Genomic DNA, 23,084 nt, shown 5'->3' with positions numbered 1-23,084 from the left:
AGTGCCCTTCCTCCTGTCCTGCTGGCATCACCATTGCTCAAGGCTTGGCTCCCAAGTCTGTCACTCTGCAGAGAGAACTTCAACCAACCTCTTAGTAGACTCCCTTTCACTGTACCTTCAGATGGCAGTCGTGAAAGGCACAAATGTGTCACCACCTCTCCCTGCCTCTCTTCAGCAGTGTCCCCCCCACCCAACCTGCCCTCAAACAAGAAGGCACAGGACAGGTGCTCAGTGATGGCAGAATCAGCTGTGCTGAGGACAAGCTACTGCCTGGGTTGGTGGGCTTGTTGCCACCATATTTACACAGAAGGATGTGGCCCTCTGTGCCCAACTCAGGCCTGTGCGCACTGACACATGGCTGGGCTCCAGGAAGACACCCCTGTGACAGGGGCTCAAGAACCCCACTGGAGATTCAGAGGGGTCCTTCTGAGGGTCTCTGCTGGGGGTACAGTCATGCAGGCATCTCTGCCTTCCTTTCCCCAAACTCCCCTGAATGTTTGGAGAGTCTTATTCTGTTCCTCAATGCAGAAAGTCAGGTGAGAAAATTAATGCAAAACTTTGGCCAGGTGCTACTGACTAACCCCCTTCTCCAAAAAGCCCCTCCCTCAGGGGACATGAGCTACTTCAACTCTGACTCAAGCCTGACCCCAGCAGCTGCAGGAGCACAGGAACATTTTATGTTTCCTTGGGATCAAAGCTCCATGGCTTCCTCAGGGATTGCCTCTTCCAAAAGTCCTTGGATTAAGAACAATCAGTATGAAATATGTCTTTTTTGAGAAAGTTTGCCATTCAGCTTTCCCAAGTGCCAAGGAAAACATTCCTTGTCTTTTCATAGCAAATTTGGAGATTTCTAGGAGCTTCTCATGCTTTTTTTTCTTTCTGTAACTGGAAGTAGGCCAGACATTTCTAGATTATACTTAAAGTCAATGGAGTTGACTAGCACCATTAAAATGGCTCAGTAATGTCCTCACGCTGCCTGGGATAAGCGCTACTACTTCATTCACAGAAGCTAATACCTCTGGCTGGCTTCCCTCTCTCTCTTTTCCCATCCAAAACAAAGACATCATTTCTCATATTTGAGCTTTCTAGGATAAGTGACAAAGAGCTGGCTGTTCATTAATATAGCTTTGCAAAAAATTCCACTGGAAGTTACCTGCCCGCACTAGTCAGGAGGAGCTAAAGGAGAGCAGTGAATCCACGCCGGCCTGTCCCAACCACCATCCCCAGGCAAACCACTGTACAGCACCACCACAGCGAACGGGTACACATGCAGGATGCACACACATGCTACAATACAGGGCGAGCCAACGCTTCCTGCTGCCTCCACTCACAGGCGCAGTGGAGGTCCAGGAATCAACAGCCCTCCCCTGCTCTTCCTGCCTCACAGCACAGCATGCTGAATGGGACCAGTACCTTTGAGGTGGGAGGGAAGCTCCGCTCAAGAACAGGGGAGCCTGTGGGCTTCCTGCCGTGGTTCTTGGCCTCCCAGTCCTCTGTGGGGTTGCTCATGTCACCAGTGTGGAAGGGGTGATTGCCCAGGGCCTCTTCCAGTGCCGAGGGCAGTGGGCGGGTAGGAGTGAGGTCTTGGGTAGGAATGGATGGCGGGGGAGGGATAGGGATGGGTGGTGGAGTGCGTTGCATCCATGGAGAAGATGAGGTGCTCACATGGCCCGGTGAGGGAAGAACAGGGGGTGCTGGGATCTTGGTGGGTGGGTTGGAGGGGGGAGGGTGGGGCATGACGGGCAAGGCCGAGGGCGTCTTGGGGGGGTAGTAGAACATGTCCAAGGGGATGTCATCCAGGTCAGTGGTATGTAGGTGCAGTCCACCTGCAAAACGTCTCAGGGGTGGAGCAAGGGGAGACACAGAAGGTGGGGGAGGCGGAGGCCCAGTGGTCATCTGGGGTCAGGGAGAGGGATTGCAAGAAATTCCGTAACTGTCCACATTGGCTAACATTCCATTCACAATACAGCCAGTACAATACTCTGCTGGGGACCCCCCTACCCCCACAAAGCAGGACCATGGATAGCACTTGTATATGCTCCTGATGCCTGGCCAAGCCCAAAGGCAAGAGAGGCCCATTATGCTGTCTGCAGGTGGTAAGTGAAATAGTCACACCTTTCCACCTCCACTGGCACACATATGAGATGGGGCATCCCCCCGGGACCTGGGGCCATCTGAAGGCAGCTAGGACATGATGGTCATCCTACAGATAAGCCCAGAAATACACACTTATCTCCCTCCCTCATAGAGGAAATACTGAGCTGGTATGGGTGGGCCCTGGACAGCAGACTGGACACAGTGGGGCTGGCTGGTGGAGCTTGCCTATAGCCATCATGCTTCCTGCTGTGCCTAGGGCAGACCAGCAGGCTGGGAACAGCTGGAGAGTTCCAGTGTAGAGAAGGGCCCTGTTACCTCTGAGATTTCATTGTCAGCGGAGGAAATCTGCTCAAGGCGTGTCTGGCAGAGCCTCTCCACCCAATGCTGAATCTTTTCCGATTCCTCCAGGTCTTCTCGCTCTGTCTCAGACACCTGGGTTCATGGCAGGTGCACAGAGAACAGGGCAAAGGGCACACTTGAGTCACACCCGAGTCACACCCGAGTCACACCTGGACAGCAGAGTGGTCATTACCTCTTTAAAATCCCGGAGCAGGCTTGGGCGCATTGGCTGCCTAGTAAGAGACCCGGTGATTCTACCTGCCTCCCGGAAGACACTGAAGTGGATGGTGGAGTACAGGTAACTGACACAAGAAGGGGCTGATGTGCAGCCCAGGACTGGCTGGACTCCATGATCCCCACAAAGCCAGAGGCTATTGGGGCTCTCTGATAACAGCACATTCCAAGAGCTGAACAGCGCTTTTTTTTTTTTTTTTTAATCCCTCCAGGCTAGCTTCTTCTCAGAAACACAAGTTCCATTTCATTTTTAATTTGGCAGCTAATTTGTTCCTAATGCCAGATCTAATGCACTGCACATTTTCCAGGGTTTCTGTGGTTTTATAATCTAATCCACTTGGCATTCTGATTCATGGAGCATTAGAGAGAAGCAGGAACAATACTGACGCCTACAGTGGGTTGGGAATTATGGTGCCTGGTATCAGCCATCTCACCTCCGGAATGTGGGGTGTTCTCTAGCTGCCTGGCTGCCCTAGGCATTCCTCGAAGGGATTGCCTTTTGGCCATTCCTGGAGATAGCAGGCCTCAGACAAATCCTGTGTTGCTAGGAGCACCCTCAGATGCTAATCTGACTGGGGACTAGCTTCAGCCCCTTGACCTGCACAAAGCAGTTAGCCTCAGATCTGCACTCTCACACCAAGCCAGACTGGGGAGATACAACAGGAGCATGGAAGGCTAACTTCAGATCAACAGTGAGACAGAGGGTTAGCCTTAGACTCTTTGGTGAGGGTGGAGGTTAGAAGACACAGGCTCATAGCCACACCTAAGGTGGAGAGGCCTAGACTTAGGCTTGTGTTCTAGAGGGGTGAGGGAAGGAAACAGACTCAAGTCCCTAACCAGGTGTATCCAGGAATAACCTGAGACCTACAGTCAAGGCAAGAGGGGCTAGCCTCAGATCCACACTCTATACAAGATAGTCTCAACCCTAAACATGCACCTCAGCCAGCAACCAATCCCACATAACATGGCCAGGTGAGATGATCTCACTCTTTGGTATAGAGTGGGAAGAAGGGCTCAGCTCACCCCATCCCTGGGTTCCAGCTAGTCCCCTGGGAACATGGTGGGGACTAACCGAATCGTGTTCTGTGGATGCTGGCCTGGCCTGTGCGAGGGACACATACCTCCTGGGCCAGCCGGTTGATCTTTAGCTGTTTTTCCTTCTCCAGCATTTCCTCTTTCTCTTTGTAAAGCTTTTGCTCAAACTCCAGCTCCTTCTTATTCTTTTTCAACTCCTGCAGGCTGTCATACTTGGCTTTCTTCTTATCTTTCCCTTTCTGAGCAGACATGGTGTGGTTTATATGACAAAGGTCGTCACACAGTGTTGACACCAACACAGCACAGCACTGCACAACACAGCACAGCACAGCAAACAGGGTGTCCAATCCTCAGACAATACCAGGCAGCAGTCTCACCGTGCCCAGGTCTGTCCCACCAAACCGGGTACTGGGCCTCAGGTTCAGCAACCTGCTACCCATATCTTTGGCCTGTCAGAACTAGACAACTGACTCACTGATTAACTATGTAGCCTTGGCTACGTTTCTGAACCTCTCTGGGCTTGATACATCTGATTTCCAAAATGGGATAAATACCCCACAGGCTTGCATCCCATGTCAATGAAGCAGCATCTATGGCAGAGCTGGGTAAGCATATACATTAAAGACATCATGTTTGTTTCTGAATGCTTGGGCCCATGCTTTCTCCACATCTGGGGAGAAAAGTGGCTCACATTCAGGGACCAGCGAGGCATCTTGGGGTGGGGGGTAGACTCTGCTTCTCCCACAGGCAGGGCAGCAAGAGAACACACACAGCGTGGCTTGCCCCTATGCCAGAGGAAACACACGAATTGCCCCCTGCCCAAGTAGTACTCCCTCTCTCCCTCATGGAAAAGCCCCAGCCCAGACAGGTGAAGTCACCCGCCCAGCATCAGAACTGGCAAGCAACAGGGTCAGGATCTGGACCTATGTCATGCAGGTCCTACTGCTTTTCGATGGAGCCTGGAGGGCCTGGGAGCACAGAAGGAGGACAGAGCACGCACACAGGTTGCATGAGGCTCACCCTGTCTCCATTACACCTGCTGGAGACTGCTCTCATATTCCTGACCTGTCTCAGCACCCACAGCCACCTGTGAGGGACTGAGTTTCCCAGCAAGGACCACAACTGTCCCCTACGGCCAGAGGGGATGGTGAATCACCATTGACCTCTGCCAGGCTCCTCCCATCTCTACACCAGAAGATAATCCCACCTCTGTGCATGGCCAGGATGCTGTGGAAGTGGTCACCTCTGGGCTCTCCCACCTGAGCCTATGAGCCTCGAGAGAAAGTGGTTCTCATGGCTCCAGGGTCCTGGCTGGTTCCTTGCCTTTCCTTCTCATTTGCCACTCCACTCAGCTGATACATGAATCCCACCAACAGGTTAGATTCAGACGGTAATGCCCCCAAGAGGAACCAGAAGCAGCTGGCCTCATAAATAAAGGTGTGGCCTCCCCAGTGAACACCATGATAGAAACAGCCATTCTGTCTGTTTAACCAAGACACCAAAGCTAAGATTTTAGAGCCAGGGCTTCCAGGTGGAACAGGCTGACAGCAGCATCTGGCCCATGCCCAGGACAGTCACATCTGTTTGCAGATGTATGGGGCAAGTTGCCAGGGTAGTGTCCTGGATCTCCTGTAGCCCTCACCACAGGTGACTTCACTGTGTGCGACTCTGCCTCCCCTGCCAGATCATGAGCTCCTGCCAGGAGGGCAGGGTTGGAGGACTTAACTCAAGCTGCTGTGGTGAGGGTGCCTTAGAGCACTTCTGGGCCCCAATGGACTCTGCAAACCCCAGTGGGACTTTCTGTCAGAGCAGGAAGATGCTGCTTCCTTATCTTTAAAATAAGAAGACTGCTGTGCATTGAGGATGGTGGCCGTGGATGCCTACTTGTATTATCTTGGGGACTCTGGGTTGCAAGTGCTGGGTGACAAAGCATCTTACTTAGCTCTAGAAAACCCAATGACAGATGTGCAGAGCCAGCTCAGGGCAGTGTAATTCTGCTGTCCTTGTCAGTGGTCAGTGAAATTCATGGCAAATATTCCTTTCAGTCCAGACTGACAGGAGAGGCAGACGGGGTAGGTGTGTACCTGCTTCCATCTGGAAGCTGTTGCTCTCTCTTCTTCTGGAAATGAAAACAAAAGCCCAAATGCCAGCTTTCTCTGGAAGGTCAGTTACTGATGAACAGTTACTACCGCGTTATGGACGGCAATTTTCCAATAACATGATTTTTGATGTGTGCATGCGTTTAGGATATTCTGGTTCTTATACATTTACATAGTAAATGAGTAAGTGCCTGGAAAACACTTGACCTTCATTTGCTTTTGCTGCTTTTTTTTCCCTGATAAGATGCTATGTGTGTGTGCATTGGGGGGTGGTGCACGCACACGCCATTTGTCCTCTCGAGTTCACAGGTAGCAGAGACAGGCTATAGTGAACGATTATAAATCTAACCCAGTGAGACATGTGAAGCTAGACTCAGCACATAATATGAAAATGGCAGACTAATGGGGCCAGGTCCTGTCAATGGCCCCGGCTATACGCGGTGATGGTGTGTATTTACTCAACACTGACCGAATTGTGACCCACGCTCCCAGGTTCACTGCTGCCAGTCTTGCTGCCTCTTCATCGCAATGTGTTAGCAGAAGGGCACAGACAGACATTAACCAGTTTTCAAGCAGGGAGAAGTTACACGTAATTAAGACTGCTGAGTAACTGGAGTTCTGGTTTCTGGGTGATTGACATTTTGTGAGAGAAAGCCAACTGAGTGATAATTTCTAATTGAGCTCACCCGGATTTATGAGATGCTCAATTTTCAAATACCAAGCCATTTTGAACATTCAATCTACAGATGCTAACAGTGGCGTTCTCCTAATCAAATGCCAATGTGATTTAGAGAGACCCAGAACAAGGGACTTTTATAGGGCCTGGAGCTATTGTAATAAGATTACAAGAGAAAATTGAAGGTCCCAGGGACCAGAAGAACATATTATCCCGAGTATATGCAGAGGTCTTTTTAGGGCAGTCACTCCTCCACCTGATGCAGCAGGCTTCACGTCTGTATTCAACGCAGTTGGTCCCAGATCCCTCAGTGTATGCGCACCCTCAGAACCCACACTGTTAGACCCCATTCTTGTGATCACCACCTGGGCTTTGATTTTGGCAGAGAAACCAAGCAGCAACTTCCTGCCCTGCCCTGTGCCCATCAGGACTGCTGAGTCCATACCAGTCCTGATGGCCCATGGGCAGGTCTCACCTATAAATCCCACTGCTCATGAGGCCTCTGACAAAAAGGCGCAGGTGGGCTTAGTCCTCCAAGGAAACAGGCCAGGGTATAAGAAATGTTGGAAAGGGCTCGGCAGCGTGGCCTAGTGGCTAAGGTCCTCGCCTTGATCCCATATGGCTGCTGGTTCTAATCCCGGCAGTTCCACTTCCTCTCTATCTCTCTTCCTCTCAGTATATCTGACTTTGTAATAAAAATAAAATAAATCTTAAAAAAAAAAAAAGAAATGTTGGAAAAGGCCAAAAACCCACAGCAAACTCAGACACAAACAGGCACAGCACTCAAGTCCTGTCCTACCTTCCGGATGGTGGGGAATTTGCCGTCATAACGATAAAACCACCCAAAGGCTATAAAACACAGAGAACAGTCACGAGACACAGTTCAACCAGGCCATGGAATCTGGCCAGCACCTGCGAGTCAGGTCCATGGGAACGCATGGCTTTGCATGATGAAACTCAGCTGCCAGGTTCACAGCAGAGTGGCCCCTCTGTCTGACTCTCCCCACTCAACCAGCTTGCCAAGGCAGGCCGAGACCACCAGGGAAAAGCTGAAAATAGCCTAGTCAAGTACAACATCTCTGTATACCTCCATTCACGCTGCATAAACAGGGTACCAGCCACCAATCCTGAAGCTCCCTGGAACCAGGAGCAATGACTTAAATGATAACCCGCCCTGCAGACCTCTGGGAGCTGGACAGGATGGTGACAGATCCTTGCTGGCTGAAAATGGGAGGTGTTCAGGGAGTCCTGGGGGAGGATTCAGAGGCACATGGAGTGGAAATGGGGAACTGAGCTCAGGGTAACACATTTTTTGGCCCAGAAGATCAGTTCTATGGATGTACACAGTGGACCTAACAACCTAACCCTGAGCCCTGTCCCCAAGCTTTTGGTGTGCAGTGCTTGGACCACGAAGGGCTTGGAGGAACAGCATGGGCCCCAGTGATCCCCACCACATGCCAGCTGGTGTCTGCACGGCTGCAGGAGGAAGCGGGCAGGACAAGCAACAAAGCAAGGCTAGGAGCAAAGCAGGGGGCGCGAACCTGCTCTCTCTGCTTCTCCGTGCCTCCATCCAGGTCATCGGTAGGCTCAATCTTGGGCTCCACTCCCTGATCATCTACCCAGGGAAAAGAGGGGTGGGGGGAAGCTGGTGAACCAAGAGGGTCTCAGGAGACACCAAGAGGCTGGAGGAGTTCTCCTGAAGCCTAAGGAGGGATAAGTTCTGGAGTAGGGGCAGGGCCTGGAGGCCAGAACGAAGGTCGCATGCTGTGGGCTTCCAATCTCTGTGGTTTTGATTTCTCCTACAAAATAGGTGAATGTAAGAGCTCTCTGATCCAACAGCAGAAAGAGAAGCAGCTTGCAGGGTACTGACAAGCTTCGGGAAGGATGACAAGGAGGGTGGGAGTGTCTGAGGATCACACCCCTTGGAGGGTAATGGTGAGGGCTTGCAAAGGCAGAACAGGGCCCTGCCTCCTTCTTACCACCCTTGCCTTGTAGCCATGAGCATTGTGGGTGGCAAGGAGGTGAGGGTCCCCAGGAGATTTCCAGGCTAGACAGATGTCCCCGGGACCTTGGTAGATGATGCATGAGTTTGTTTGTGAGCTGCCTTTGACTGTTTCGGAAGTGTGAAAGGCCTTGCTCATTGGCTTAGAAGAAGCTTGTATGTCCCTCCTTTGCTTTAGGCTTGAATCCCATGTGCTCAGGAGTGGAGCACAGATGCTCCCTGCTGACAAGGACTGCTTAATAAAGCAATGGGGACACGAATGATGACTGAGAAGAGTTTGATAGAAAAAGAAACTAGACATCCAAATCATGAGATCTACACTGGTGGTGGTGGTGGTGGTGGTGGGAGGCAATGGCAGGTGCTCCTGCAGTTGTAGGAGGAAAATGGTCACTCTCACACCATCAGTGGCTGAGTGGCTTCATTGTTCAGGTGAGAGATGGCGTACACTCTTCTGTTTGTTAAAAATGTAGGCTGCATCCCTCACAGGCACTAAGCTCCCAGTCAAGGGTAACGTGTTGGCTAGGTGGATCCCAGAGCCAAAGGGTGGTCAGGCAGAGCTGATGGGGGACAGTCCTGCTGGTCCAACACAACCAATTCCATGCCACCCTCCTGGGAACGGAAAAGGCAGGAGCGGGGCTGGACTGGAGGTGTGTGGGGATGGACAGGTGCAGCAGGTGCCCGAGCCTGTCCAGTAGGCTCGGGTCATCGATCCTGTGCTTTGTGGCCCTGCCTTCAAAACCTTTATCTTGAGCAAAGGCAAAAATCTGTGCTCCTTTTATTCAAGAAACTTGATTTGGTTAAAAAGCAGCAAATAAATAGCTAGCTAATAAAAGGGTTTTCTTTTTTGGAGTTCCTAAGAGGGAGTGTTTGCTGTGAAGCCAAGACCCAATTTCTAGGAAGGTACTAAATTGACCAGGATTACTTTCATGAGAAGCAATTAAAATCGATTTCTCTCCCTCTGAAGCTCCTATTTCACCCATAAGAGCAAATTAGCCGCCTGTTGAAAACACAGATTATTCACTGGGACTTTCGCTCTGGCTCTACCCACTTCGCCCAATACTGAATGCCACAGTGAGCCTGATGACACTGGGCTTTGTCCTCCACAGAGGGCCTGGAGGTGACCCTGAGTCCTGCTGCCAGCAAGGACTGTGCTGGGGCTGTTGGTTCTGGACCATGGACAGGGAAACAGAACCATCTAAATACTCTACACCACTTCCTTAGCCCAAGTAGCTTGTGTTGGCAAAGTGACAGTCCCTTAGGGTTGGGTATGTGCAAAGCTGGGACAGAGCTTGGGAGACTCTATCACAGCCTCTCAAACCTGCTCCCACCATGGTCCAGATTGACCCAAGTTCTCAAGCCAATGAGCTTGTAGCTGAAGGAGATCCTGGCCCAGGCAACCACATAATAAAGCCCCTGGAAAGGGACTGTAAAGAGTCAATCAGGAATTCTGGCCTTGTGACTTCTACAGTCCCCAAGCAGCCTTAGTCCTGGCTCCTACCACTAATCCACTGAAGAAGCACTGCTACTGAGGCACCCCCATGATGTCCCAGCAGCAAGGGGCTGTCTCCTGCAGAGATAACCTGGAGGGTGGGGCTGAGAGGAGCGGCTCTGGGAGGTCTGGCCTGAGATGTAGGTGAATTGCTGGGAGCAGCAGGAGCTGAGCGCCCGTAGGCCGGTCCAGCTGGGTTTCACACCACCTCCCTGCTCCCGGTCCTAGTAGAGCAAGGCAGCGTTACCCCACGCAAGCCCCCCATGGCAGCGTTGGCTCACAAGAGTGCCTTCCTATCTTTCTTGCTGCTGGCTCCATCCCAACCTCAGCAGAGAGCCAGGCAGGAAGAGTGCACGCCACCCTGAGAACTACGATGGTTATCCCAGGAGCTGCTTTGGCCACGGCCCTCAGCTGGGAGTGTGCAGCTATGTCCCTGACAAGGAGGGCAGGCAGCTTCCTCACATCCCGACCGAGGCACTGGCCCTGGACACATGGCTGCCCCTCCATGGGGAGCCATGGGCTGATCAACCTGGGAGAAGCAGGAGGTAAAGCCAGAGAAGCCTCTCTGTTTAGCCCCCTTAGCTGCAGGCCCTGGAAGGGAGCCCCTCCCTGCACAGTGTACGTACACTTGGGCTTGCGGAGGGGTGCAGGGTGCACCTCGGCAGTGATGGTCTTGGGCAGCAGCAGTGGCTCCTTTGAGCCCCAGTCTTCCTCCCACTGCTTCTTAAACTTCTCTTCCTCCTCCACGATCCTGTAATGAGACCCACAGGCCAGTGGTTAGAAACAGAACAACCACAAGCCTACCTCCTGACCTTCAGGGCACCCAACCTAGAACAGGCCTTGTGGGTTTAGCTGGCAAGAAGAAAACAAAGCGCCTGGAATTTAGCTTGGCAACTGGAAATTTTATGAGAGCAGGTTTGAGGTCCCCTAATTGATGGGCTTTCTTGGGCTTGTGCATTGGCTGAAGGTCAAGGAAGACCCACCAGAGCACCAACCAGCCAGGTCAACAGGGACTAGAGGAGTGGGCCTCAGCTGGCTGCGCCCCACTCCTGGGAGCAGGCTCCTGTACACACACACACACACACACACACACACACGACACTCACTGCTCCATCTCCTTCCGGTACCGCTCATTCTCTTCGGCAGCCTTCTGGGCAATCTCCTTTCTCCTCCTGAAATACAAATGCAGGTTGGCAGGGGAAGCCACCCAACAAAGCTCCTCTGCTGCCCCTCTGTGCTTTTGTCTGGAATTGCTGAGCAGAGATTCCATGCTGCGGGAGGCACTCCATGCATTCACCTCCCAGCTCCAAGGTAAAGGGGCTCATAAGAGGCAGGTCATGCGTGGACTGAAGGTCTTCCCACAGTCAGCCTTCAGCCTTCAGGGACAACGCAGCAGCCTCCAACCAGGGGCCATTCTCTAGGCCGCTCTGTGACAGGGGAGACAGGAAGGTCTCTCCAAACTCAGTTACTAAGTGCCTAGACTATATCTGGATTGGGATTTTTTGCTTTATGGATTGCTTGCCCCACCAATTCTCTTAGTCCATCACCCACTGCCCTGGGAGTGGGGTGGGATTCTGGGGACTGCCAGGCTCTGGAGCCAACGGCCTGGGTGTGAACCCCAGCTCTGCCATGGCAGGGCACTTTGGCTTTCTGAGTCTCAGCCTCAACACCCACCTGCCCCCACCCCTCACCAGCGTTACATAACCAGCAGCCCAACAAAGGGTTGAGAGGATGAAGTCTGCCCTGGGGAACTGGGTGGCCAGAGTGGGTGGAGGTGGGGGTGCGGTGGGCGGGGCCGCTTGCTGGGCCACTACACTCACTGCCGCTCCATCTCCTGCTGCTCCTGCAGAATCTTGTTGGACTCCATGGCCAGCCGCTTCTGCATCAGAAGCTCCTGCCGCTGCAGCTCCCGCTGCCGCACCTCAGCCAGCCGTTCCCGATCAGTCATGAACAGCTCCCGGCCCTGGAGGGGAGAAGAGAGGCTCTTTATTGAGATCGCTGCTTGGGGGATAGGCTATGGGAGTCTTTTCAGCGCCCACCCCCTAGGCTCTGGTACTGTCAAGGCAAGCCAGGCAGGAACCCAAGTCCTCCCCATGTGCTGTTATGAAAGAGTCCCTAGGCCCTTCCTGGCCATCAAGTGGTATAGATCAGGGGACTGCGGGCCATGGCCAGCTGTGATGGACTTACCGCTCCAGCCACGATGGAGAGGGTCAGGCTGCGGCTGCTCTTCAACACATTCACGGCCTGCAGCGGTGGGAGATCGGACGCTGAGGCTGGGCCACAGGCAGCCCAGAGCCCACCCTGGGGATGGTGGTAAGCCGACGTGGAGCGGAGCTCAGGAGTCCCCCATCTCACCTCCTTGTGGTCCAGGTTAGAGAAGTCGATCCCGTTGACTTCAACGATCTGGTCCCCTGTCTGGTGGGGAAGCAGAAAGATTTGTGTGCCACACACACACTCACCCACAGAATGGTTCCCAAGGATTGCTGGCTGCCCAGCGGCTCCTCCTGGGGAACAGAGCACAGGCCAGGGCCTGCGGGCCCAGGGAAGCCTTGAGCTCACCCTGGCAGCCCTCCCTCCACTCCACATTCTCTGACCAGCCATTACGCCATTAGAGGTTCATGTCTTTGGCTACGTGGATGGCATTTGCAGACACAAGAGCCTCTGGGCTTCTCACAGAGCAAGGGCTATGCGGAGTCATCATCACATGCAGGTAGGATAGCCAGTCCTCACTGATCACTTACCTGTGCCCTGCCCAGTGCCCTGTGTGTGAATGACCTGACGCCCCACCACCACCCCAGAGAGAAAGCACTGAGTCTCCTCATTTCACAGGTGAAGGACTAACGCTCAGAAACACCAAGTAACTTGTCCAATGCAGAAATGAAGAGTTCCAGCTCTGGCCTCAGACTTTCCAGTTTTGAACCCAACTCTACTATGCTAGAAATAAATGAACCTGAGAGAAAAAAAAAATTACATGTCCTCTGGATCCCAGTTGCTCCCTCTGTAAAAAGGGAATAATGATGGTATCAGATCATCAGTGTTCTTGCAGAATGCACAGGGCACAGAACAACGACGCATGCCAGTGCTCACGGAGCATCAACTCTGAGTTCTAGCAGCACAGTCCCATGCTGAAAACCAATAGACTTTCAGCAAATTTCAGAGCCACCGAAGACTGTACAGGAAGCCACATGTCACCCTCTCTGTGAAGCCTTCCCTTGAGGGAAGGGGTGAGCACCTTCAGCCAGGGGGCATGGCAAGGGCTGTGGCCCACTGTTCTGTGATCAACGCTGACCTCACCCCAGGGGCCCAGCACAGAATTTCTCACCTCCAGTCCCACCTCTGCAGACAGGGAGCCAGGCTTCACGTGGCTGATGAAGATGCCGGGTTTCTGGACGGGGCCACTGGAGATGCTGCAGGGGATGGGAAAGGGAGGTGAGGCTGTGCTCCTGCTGCACTTGACTATTCTCAGTCTCTTGCCCCTTTGTCCTTGTGTGCACCACACAGGGTCACTGAGAACTCCGGAGCCACAACCCTCCACTACCCTTCGCCACAGCCCTCCACTGCCCTTCGTCTCCTTGTCCAGCCTCGTTTCCACTACTCCCTTGCTCCACAGCTACAGAAAGCTCCTTGCAATCCCTGTCCCCCAAGTCCTCACTCCATGGACCAACACGCTGCTTTCTTCTATTGGTAGCACTTTCTTGTTTATTCCTAAGACTCGGGCACTATGTCCTCCATACCCTTATCACCAGATCCCACATTCTGGTCCCAAACTGGGCAAGTTGCTCCTTCTCAGCCAGGAGAGCATTTGCATTGTTATTCTCTCCTCCTAGGACCACAGCAGACATCACTAACTGATCATAGCACTCTCCCGCCAAGGCCAGATACAGCCTTAGAATCCTTGTCAAGCTAGAATCCTAAGCAGCCACTACTGGCTGATTAGAGATAGCAGAGTTAGGAAAGGTACTTGTCACCCTACAGGGTTGGTTCCTGCAGTAGGCTGTTATCCATTAGAAAGAAGGAACTCTTTTGTGAATCATTTATGCTTGGCATCAAAGCATTAAAAAAATGGAAGGGGAATGTTAGGAATAGCTTGTATAATATTAGCCAATGCTTCTACATTGCTTACTACCTGCCAGGCCTTACACTCTGATGTAAGTGTTCTTCTCAGTACAGAAAGGGAGAAGTTGAGACTCAAAGGGGTCCCTGGTCTGAGGCTCTAGACAGAGCAGGGTGGAATCAAGATGTTGGTGATTATAGCACAATTGCTGCCCAGGGGCGCCAGTGCTTGGCCACCCCTCTGGGTAGCCCACAAGGGGACTGTAGAAGAGGCAAGCATGACTCTGCCTCCATTTCCCACACAGGGAAGCAGCCCCTCTTACAGCCTCCCCGAGTCCTCCCTACAGAGCTGCTGTGCCACTCAGAGGGGAAGTCAGGCACCAAGGCTGTCAGCAACATGGGTGCAGCCGCCACCCTGGTGGACAGACACAGCCGGGACAGAGACAGAGGTTGGGGGGGGGGTGCCTAGGGCAAGCCCGCCACTCACCTGCAGCCGAGGCCCCGGGAGCCCACCAGGCTGATGAAAACTTTCTTCTCCTTGTGCTCCCGACTCCCGAGTGAGCCCAGGCTGCCCCGCCCACCCTGCAGGAGGGAGAGAAGCAGCGTCCTGGGGTGGCCACTGCAGGCAGATGGCTGGTATGTGTGCCTAGCCAACGCCTACCATCTCATACGGGTGCATTGAGCAGCCTGAGAGCCAGTGGGAAGCCCTAGAGGGTGTTTCCCTGCAGGACTGACCGCCGCTTCCGGAAGCCCATGGCCACACAAGCCCCATCACTGGTGCTCACAGCCCTTACCCCGGATTCTGACACAAACTGGTCCACATACTGCCATTTGAGTGGCTCATCGGGAGAGCTGGGGAGGGGAAAAAGAAGAGGGCTGTCAGTGAGAGGGTTTTGAGGGACCCAGCCCCCCCCATGTCTATGTGCGCCAGTCACAACCAGAGGTCCCAGGGCAGATCTGGCATCAGACACAGGGCAGACACCAGGACTCCAGGTGGTTCAGGACAGAGGCCACTGGCGGCAGGGTGCCACTCACCTTTTCACAGGGATCAGGCCGATGTCTGTGGGAGGAAAGCATGACAATTAGCACTGCTTTCCTGCACTTCCTCCCTCCCTCGCCAGGGCCCACCTTGGCCCAGGCACCGAGTCCTGCCCTGGGACCTCACTCACGCCTCACTTTGATGGACACAGTCTTCTTGGTTCGGATGAGGTTGATGACCTCTTCATGAGTGCAGGAGGAGATGGAGTAGCCATTGATCCGGACGATCTCATCTCCGACCTTGGCCACAAGGAGGGGAGAGGTGCTGGGCTGAAGCAGGGCCTACCCAGAGAGCCGATCCTGCACTCCCAACCAAGGAGTGACAGCCATCAGCCCCCAGAATGAGCCTTGACACGTGCCGGGGACCTTGTCACAGCCAACGCACACTCCGTGGACGCAAGGCTCCCAGAGCAAGTCTTCTGTCCCATTTCACAGATGGGGCAACCATGATGGGGCACAGTGGGTAGATGGCAGTGCTGAGTGGCACATAGGACTGCCACATCTTCCTTCTGTTGCCCCATCTACTGCACTAGGGACCACCAGATCCTGCAGTCAGTCACAAGGCAACCCTTCCAGCTTCAAGATGATCCTGCCACACCCTTGTCCCACCTGGCCCCCAAGAAGTAGGCTCCACCCTCTCTGTCAATCACTATGAAATTGTAACTAAGCAGGGGTGGGATATCTCATGACTCCTTTTGTATTAGAAAAAAAACTGCACTTATTTTTATTTATTTGAAATTCAGGAATAGACAGAGATAGATGTCTCCCGCATGTTGGTTCACTCCCGAAATGCTAAGGTCAAGGAGTGGGGACTCAATCCAGGTCTCCCACAGGGGTGGCAGTGAGCCAGGTACCTGGACTGTCACCTGCTAGCTCCATGCTCAGCATGAGCAGGAAGCTGGGATTAGGACCGGGTGCTCCAATGTGGAACGCAGGTTTCTAAGCAGTGTCTTCACCATTGCACTAAATGTCTGCCTCACTTCCATAACTCCAGATACAAGCTCACATCACACACACACACACACACACATCATGTTTTTCCATTCTGTAATGATGAGCCATGTGAGCAGCCAGTGAGCACAGGGCTTTACCAACTGACGTTCAAGGTTCAAGTCCCTGCATTTGTACTCATCAGCTTTGTCTCTTGGGACAAGCCTCTTGACCTCTCGGTCCTCAGTTTCCCTCATCTGTCATGTGGAGAGGACTGTGGTGGCTGTGTCCACGCACAGCCAAGCGCTCAATACATGGTTGACAGTGTTGTCACTGGTTAGGTTTGTGAACATTCTGGTCCCTCTTCTCAGGGCTTAGGCTGCCCTGATTCAGAAGATGGAGAGCGCTGGATACAAACCTGCAGCTAGACCGCCCCCTGCTGGACGCTGTGGCTACTTCTCCAGGCCCCAAGAGATGGTTCCTGAAGTCCTTGGTTTTATCAAGATAAGGGAGCAAGGAGCCTCAGCTGTGGGCTGAGATACATGAGGTCAAGTCCAAGGTCACACAGCTGGCAATACAGCGTTGGGACTGGACCACAGTGCAAGTCATCTGGAGGCTGAGTCCTTAGAGACTGAGGCACATAAGCTAGAATCTGCGGAGTCTGGGTAAGCAGAGGTGAGACAGGGCTCCTCTGGCCCTCAGGGTCAGCTTCTCACCACTGCTGGGCACACACCTGGATCTTCTCAGGGACCTGACAGTGACAGCAAAGGGCTCAGGAAGTTAAACATGGACAGGTTCCTCAGGGAACCTTCCTGGGTGACGGAGGACATGCAGCACCCAAGAACCGTGGGCTGAGGAGCTCGCTCCCATCTTTCACAACAGCCCTGCGAAGCAGCAAGCTGCATCCTGGGAGTCAGATGTGGAAAGCAGGGCTCCGAGGCGGGAAGTAACTTGCTGGAGCCCACCCAGCTAGGCAACTGTGGCTGGAGTTCCGGCTGGCAACGTCTTCTGGGTGCCAGGCTAAGCCTGGCCACACTTCTCTGCCTTCCCTGCCAGAGCCCTGCAGGTCCCAAGAGAAGGCAGGGATTGCCTTGTCCATTTTCTAGTTTGGACAACCAAGGCACAGATGATCATTTTCCAGCCATAGGCCATAGGCAAGTTGTGCAGCGCAGGTAGGATATCATTAGCGTCCCATGTGACCCCAGTAACAGGACAAAGATGAGGCCCGTGGGACAGGGTGAGCCCCTACCAGGTACTGCATCCATCAGCTTAGGATGAGCAGCCTGGCCAGGCTGCTCTCTCCTTCCTGCCTCCTCTCCTGCCTTCCAGAATCTTCCCCAAGCTGCCTGTAGGCACAAGATCTCCCCCAGCATCCTGACAGTCTACTGCAGGCAGACGAATGAGCAAAGTTCACTGCTTCGTTCCCGTGGGGAGCTTGCCCAGGACCCCGGCTGGCATGATTCCCACACGGGCCCCTAGGCTCAGGTTGCCGGATCAGCTTCCCTCACTCACCCCTGGGGAGTCCTGCAAAAGGAAGGCCCTTTGTGCAGGACGGTGATGACACAGCCATCTGAGGGCCAGCAGCACAAAGGAAGAAGACTGGGTTCCATTCTGATGCCCCCGTGCTCTGGCTCACCAGTGCACCGTGGGGGCAGTGCTCGTCCCAGCAGGAGAGCTAGCCCTGGAAAAAAAAAAAAAAGGGTCCTCGGCCGGCGCCAAGAGAGGAGTTCATTATATTCTCTGGCTGTGTTTCTGGGCTGGAAAATGTGCCACAGAGGAAAGGAATAATGAAGGGGCTGAAATTTCAGCCGCCAGCGACGAGCGTGAGACAGGGATTTAGAACAAAGCTGTGTCTGTGAGCTCCCCGTTCCCACACCGACCCCACAGTGCCTTGCACCGTTTGTGTTCAAGCCCCCTGAAGTCCCTGGCTAGGCGGACCTGATCAGGATTTGGATAACAAACATTCTGGAAGCCTTGGGAGGCACCAGGGGCCTTCATTCTATGGACAGACAGAAAAAACAATCTCACAGCTCTGGGAGAGCAGGAGAGAGACCAGGAGGCCTACCCTTCTCTGCCCAGATACCTAGCTGTGGGGACCCCAGGGGAAAAGCACCTGTGGTGCCCAAGAGACATGGCTGGGTTTGACATCAGGAGAACCAGGTTCTAATCCTGGCTCTGCCTTCTACTGATCTCCCAACCTGTGTCAGCTCTGTAAGAAGGGTACAAAATGTCCCATGCACATGGTGAAAACTTCTCTGCGGTGTGGTTGTTCCTGAGCCAGCACATATGCACAGGATAACCATGCAAGCATTTAACAAACATAACCATTGCACCTATGAAACTTGCCTGTCTGCCTTCTCAAATACACACAGCTGTGTTGTTTCAGCTGCTATTAGAAGCACCTGCTAATCCTGATTTACTCCTCATATAACCTAAGGAACTAGCTAGGACATGTATTAACATCATCCCATTTTATAGATGTGGAAACTGAGGCTTATATCATGTGACCAAAATCCCAGATGGATGAATTAGCATGGCCAGGGTTTAACCCAGGCTTGTAAGCATCCTGATACTTTCTTTTTCCCTGCACATACAAAAATAACCTGTCCAGAGCCCTAGAGCTAAATGACACCCCCACTTCTAGAAGTTGGGGGGTTGGGATGAGGATCAGCAGCAGTAGCTGGGAGCCAGGTTCCCAACCTGACTCAAGAAAACAGACAACCACCTGCTCCCAGTCTCCATGGGCCTGTGAATACCTGCAGGAGGTTAGCAGGAAGGCAGAGTGCTCCTGCCTTGGGATACCGCCAGCTCACCTGCAGCCCAACGCTGTCGGCCTGACCTCCTTTGATGAGATGGGAAATGAAGAGCCCACAGCCAAACTCAAGGCCACCTCGCACGCTGAGGCCGAGGCCTTCGGGGTTCAGACGGTCCAGACGTACCTCCTTCAGCTTCCTGTACAGCAGAGAGGTCAGCCATGTTGTAGCTGGGGCCCCACAGCTACTGCTGCCTTGCCTACTCGTGAAGGCCTCTCCTCCCCTCTCCCTGGCCAGGCCCCCTGGGTACCTGGAGCGCCGTGGGGTCAGCTGATCGTATTCCACCTGGTGTTTCAGTGGGATCAGGGGCCGGATGGCGTCAAATAGTGGCAGGCGGCTGGGCTCGTTGATGACCAGCTTCAGGTCTCCCACCAGCACAGCCACATCCATGGCCCTGCAGACAGACAGGGGTGAGGAGGGGAGAATGACTGGAGCTTGGCCCCTGCCACGAGCCCTGGGGACCAGTGGTCCTGGCCTGGGTTTGCACCTGCTGCAGCCAGGCCCAGAAATGAAGGAGTGCTCTCGTAAAGATTCCAGCACCCCTCACTCTGGCCCAGGAACTTGATTTGTTCTCCCACATAAGCATCACAAGGAAACCAGGCAGCTGCAGATTGTGAACCCATTTTGCAGATGAAATCAGGCCAGAATTTCACTTTTAGCTCTGCAAGCCTGGAATCTTTGCAGCCAGAACAGCTCTGTGTGAGATGCAGAGGATCTGGCTTATGGCTCTGTCGCCCACTTGTGACCTGCTGTGAAACTCGATAAATTCTGTCCTGGCAATCTCTCTCACCTACTTCCTCCTTCACAGGTCACGGTCTTGACATTTCCAGCTGCCTGCTGGTGTGCTCACTCTCATCTAAACTTTTCTAAGTGTGAGGCCGTGCCCCAATCTCCAAACCCTTCCTTGGGGCTGGCATTGTGGCGCGGCAGATAAAGCTGCTGTCTCCACAATGCTGGCATCCTATATGGGTGCCTCTTAGACCCAGCTGCTCTACTTCCAATCCAGCTCCCTTCAAATGTGACAGCAACAGAAGACAGCCCAAGGCCTTGGGCCCCTGCACCTATGTGTAGCTCTTGGCTCCTGACTTTAGCCTAACCCAGCCTTGACTGTCCATGACACTTGGGGAGTGAGCCACTGGATAGAAGATCTTTTTCTTTCTCCCTCTCTTTGTATAATACTGCTCTTCAAATTTATCTATCTATCCTTCCATGGCTCTTTATTGTCCAGAGGACAAAATCTACTCTTCTTTCAGGCTCTTCTAGGTTCTGTCTCCACAAAGTATCTCCACACAAGTGGTATTTATGCTTTCCATGCACTCTGAGTCCTATCCTGGATTCCTTAGCTCCATTCACCCTGCCCTTGGGCGCTGCTGCCCCTTGGCTGAGCTGGATTGGAACTCTGTTCCCTGAAATTCCACCTGTCAGAACCCTGCTTATCCTTTAGAGTCTCGCTCAAGTCCTCCTGATTCTTGCTCCTGCAGTTAAAAGTGGAAGAAGTATTTGGGGCAGAAGAAGAAAGTGGAAGAAGTATGCTGTGGCGTTACAGGTTAAGCTGCCACTTGTAATGCTAACATCCCATATCAGAGCACCAGTTCAAAGCCTGGCTGCTCTGCTTTGATCCAGCTCCCTATGACTGCACCTTGGAAAGCAGCGGGTGATGACTGATACCAGGGTCCTGATAACCATGTGGGTATCTGGATGGGGAATGAACCAGCAGATGGAGGAACTGTCTTACTCTCTGTCTCTTCCTCTCCATCTCTCTACCTTCTTTTTCTTTATAATGATTTTAAGTGAAAAAAAAAATCTTTCTTTGCCCTCCTGCTTTTATGATTAGGCTGAGATGGCCACATTTGGCTATCTGTCTCCACCAGGACACAAGCTACTCAAGGAGAGATAGTGGATCTTATTCCTTTCCAGATTCTGCTCAGTGCCCAGCAAGTTAACAGGTGCTAATAAATCTACACCGAGCAAATGAAATGCTAAGTGCATGATCAGAGACAGTTGATGCGGGGAGCGGGGCCAGCTGGCATTTCTTCTTCTCATCCCAACAATTACTGCTTAGTCAGTCTCTCTGACTTCTAGACAGCCTCCCCCATCAGACTGTTAGCAACCCAATGGCTTCTCCGTGTTCTCCCAGCCCCTTGTGCAGAGCCAGGCACTGAGGATTTGGGTGAATATTTGCTGAAATGAGTGACTGTCATATCAGTCTCCTTCCCAGCAACACTGACACTGCCTGGAGCTCCTCTGTCTCCACGCAGCTTGTCCCAGGGCTCCTACAGTAAGAGGCGGCTGGAGCGGCCTCAGCAGCTGGCCCTAGCACACTTACTGGTGGTACATCCGCAGCACATCGTAGAGATAGTCTTTCTCCGCATCGTTTTCAATCAGGAAGTCCACCTGGAAAATCCACATGCAAGCTTACAGCTCCCAGCACAGCCCCCAGACTCCCAGGGAGGGGGAGACTGCCCCCGTCCAGGGACCCCACTCCCCAAGTACTGCCTCAGGACAAAGCGGAAATCAGAGGCCAGGCTGCCCCTTTGACCTCAAAATATCAGACTGCCCCAGCATGAGTAGCCACAGGAACATCTCTGTGCTTCCAGATGTGGCCAGGTAGAGCCTTGTCCCAGATGACATGTGTGCACATACACAGGGGTACACACATGTGTGCACACATGAAGCCCACATGCCAGGTGTACCCGTGGCAGTGTTGCTGCTTCCACCTGCCCCACCTCCATCTCCCAGAACTAAGTCACCTGTGCCTAGAAGCCCATTATCTTACCCGCTGGTGGCTGTAATGTTGGATAAATGCTTTCAGAAAGGACTTGGGCCACTCACTCAGATAGCACATCCTACCTGCTAGAAGCACTCTACTGCCAAGTTCCCCTATGACAGTACTGCCGAGGATTCGTCCATTTGCCCCGACCTGGTCTAGACTGAGATGGCCCTGAGTTCTCTCTGCCAGTCAGCCTCCTGTCCACTCCTTCCCCATCCTCAGGGCCCTGCACCTGCACCCCAGGGGGACACTCAGGTTACATCATTTCAGCTTTGCTGACGTCAATGGCCAGGTCTCCAAGGTCAGTTGGGGCACTGTTTCATTAGTACCTCAATCCCAGGGGAGCTGGTGAGCCAGGTAGGACAGCGCTGTGAGAAGCTTCACTCCCTGTGCTTCAGCTATGTCCTTAGCTGCAACTTCTACCCAAGTCTAAATGACAGGGCAAGGTGGCAGCTGGAGGGTGATGGGCGCAACCCCCTCCCTGCCCTGCCACCTGCTCCACCTCACAGCAGGGCATGTTCTCAGCCCTCCACAGATTCTGGAAGCCTCTGGAAGGCTTGCAAGCATCTATCTGTCCCAGCACAGAGAGGACCTGCTGGATCCTGTCCTTGGAGTTTCTGGCCTGAACAGGGAGTGCAGAATGCAGATTTGGGCATCCTCTTCCCTGAAAACCAGGCTGGGCATTTCACTGAAGACAAGGACAACAGATAACCTAGTAGAGTGCCTGACCCCAGCCCAGTGTTCAGCTGCACCAAAGGCTACGCTACCTGTTCCAGTAAGGGTGCCCGTGCCTTTTCCCTATCTCACTGCCAGGGACTCCCAGTCAACTAGAGGGTGGGGGATGCATGTGTCTGCTGGAGTGAGTGGTAGCCTGGTACTGGCAGAATCCAGCCTCCCTTACATACTATGCCCACCCTTTGGGAAACCTCATCCAGGCTAGTCTAAATTGGGCTATGATGGAGAAGTTTGAGCAGAGAAAAATGCTATACTTCCCCTAGGACCGGTGACTGGAAGTATCTTTGTTTTAATGAGCTGTGTTTTCTTATCCCACTTAAAACCATATTCCAAACTCCCCAACTGTGCTTAAAAAAGCCCAGCCTCTCCTACTGGTACAGGGACCTCCCTTGATTTGTCTCCATAGGCAAATTTTCAGTCTCAGGGTCTTGGCATAGGCTATTCCCTGTGCCAGGTGGAGTCCCTCCCAACAGAGCCCCTCCCATCCCCCACCCCACCCAACACTTCGCCCTCCAGTCATTCTATCAGGTACACTTTCCAATTTAAAGTTTGCTTTCTTTGTGAATTGTTTTGCCTGCCTCCTTCCCCAGATGAAGGGTGAGGTCTGCTTTGTTCTAAATACCTTATGCCTAACACAAAAGAAGTATTCAAAGACAATCGCAAGGCAATGTCCTACAGTGTGGACCAAGGGAACTGCAGAAACACATGGAGAGGGAAGGGAAGCCTACAGAGGCCCCGAGAGCCCCATCCCACCCTACGCTGCAATGTAAGTCT

General features: G+C 53.1%; 1 protein-coding gene across 3 annotated transcripts in view; it reads right to left on the bottom strand.

Moving 5' to 3' along the window:
- USH1C (USH1 protein network component harmonin) overlaps positions 1–23,084 on the bottom strand; it is a 42,425-nt gene that overhangs the window by 11,608 nt on the left and 7,733 nt on the right. The window contains exons 2-18 of one of the 3 annotated variants that reach the window (XM_058663285.1): positions 21,132–21,199; positions 19,056–19,199; positions 18,806–18,944; positions 15,194–15,302; positions 15,060–15,084; positions 14,819–14,876; positions 14,512–14,606; positions 13,294–13,378; positions 12,327–12,386; positions 12,159–12,215; positions 11,792–11,934; positions 11,078–11,143; positions 10,598–10,722; positions 7,280–7,329; positions 3,792–3,944; positions 2,413–2,529; positions 1,414–1,896 (exon numbers count right to left, since the gene is read on the bottom strand). In XM_058663285.1, the coding sequence (XP_058519268.1) occupies positions 1,414–1,896; positions 2,413–2,529; positions 3,792–3,944; positions 7,280–7,329; positions 10,598–10,722; positions 11,078–11,143; positions 11,792–11,934; positions 12,159–12,215; positions 12,327–12,386; positions 13,294–13,378; positions 14,512–14,606; positions 14,819–14,876; positions 15,060–15,084; positions 15,194–15,302; positions 18,806–18,944; positions 19,056–19,199; positions 21,132–21,199 (1,977 nt within the window). Of the gene's footprint in view, positions 1–1,413; positions 1,897–2,412; positions 2,530–3,791; positions 3,945–7,279; positions 7,330–8,021; positions 8,096–10,597; positions 10,723–11,077; positions 11,144–11,791; positions 11,935–12,158; positions 12,216–12,326; positions 12,387–13,293; positions 13,379–14,511; positions 14,607–14,818; positions 14,877–15,059; positions 15,085–15,193; positions 15,303–18,805; positions 18,945–19,055; positions 19,200–21,131; positions 21,200–23,084 lie in introns of all 3 variants that reach the window. The other 2 variants (XM_058663283.1, XM_058663284.1) reach the window with 2 other exon arrangements.

This window comes from Ochotona princeps, chromosome 4 (genome assembly GCF_030435755.1).
Source record: "Ochotona princeps isolate mOchPri1 chromosome 4, mOchPri1.hap1, whole genome shotgun sequence".
In the NCBI taxonomy this organism is placed as follows: domain Eukaryota; kingdom Metazoa; phylum Chordata; class Mammalia; order Lagomorpha; family Ochotonidae; genus Ochotona; species Ochotona princeps.
Note: the sequence above shows the minus strand (reverse complement) of the source record. Positions and strands in the feature narration are given on the sequence as shown.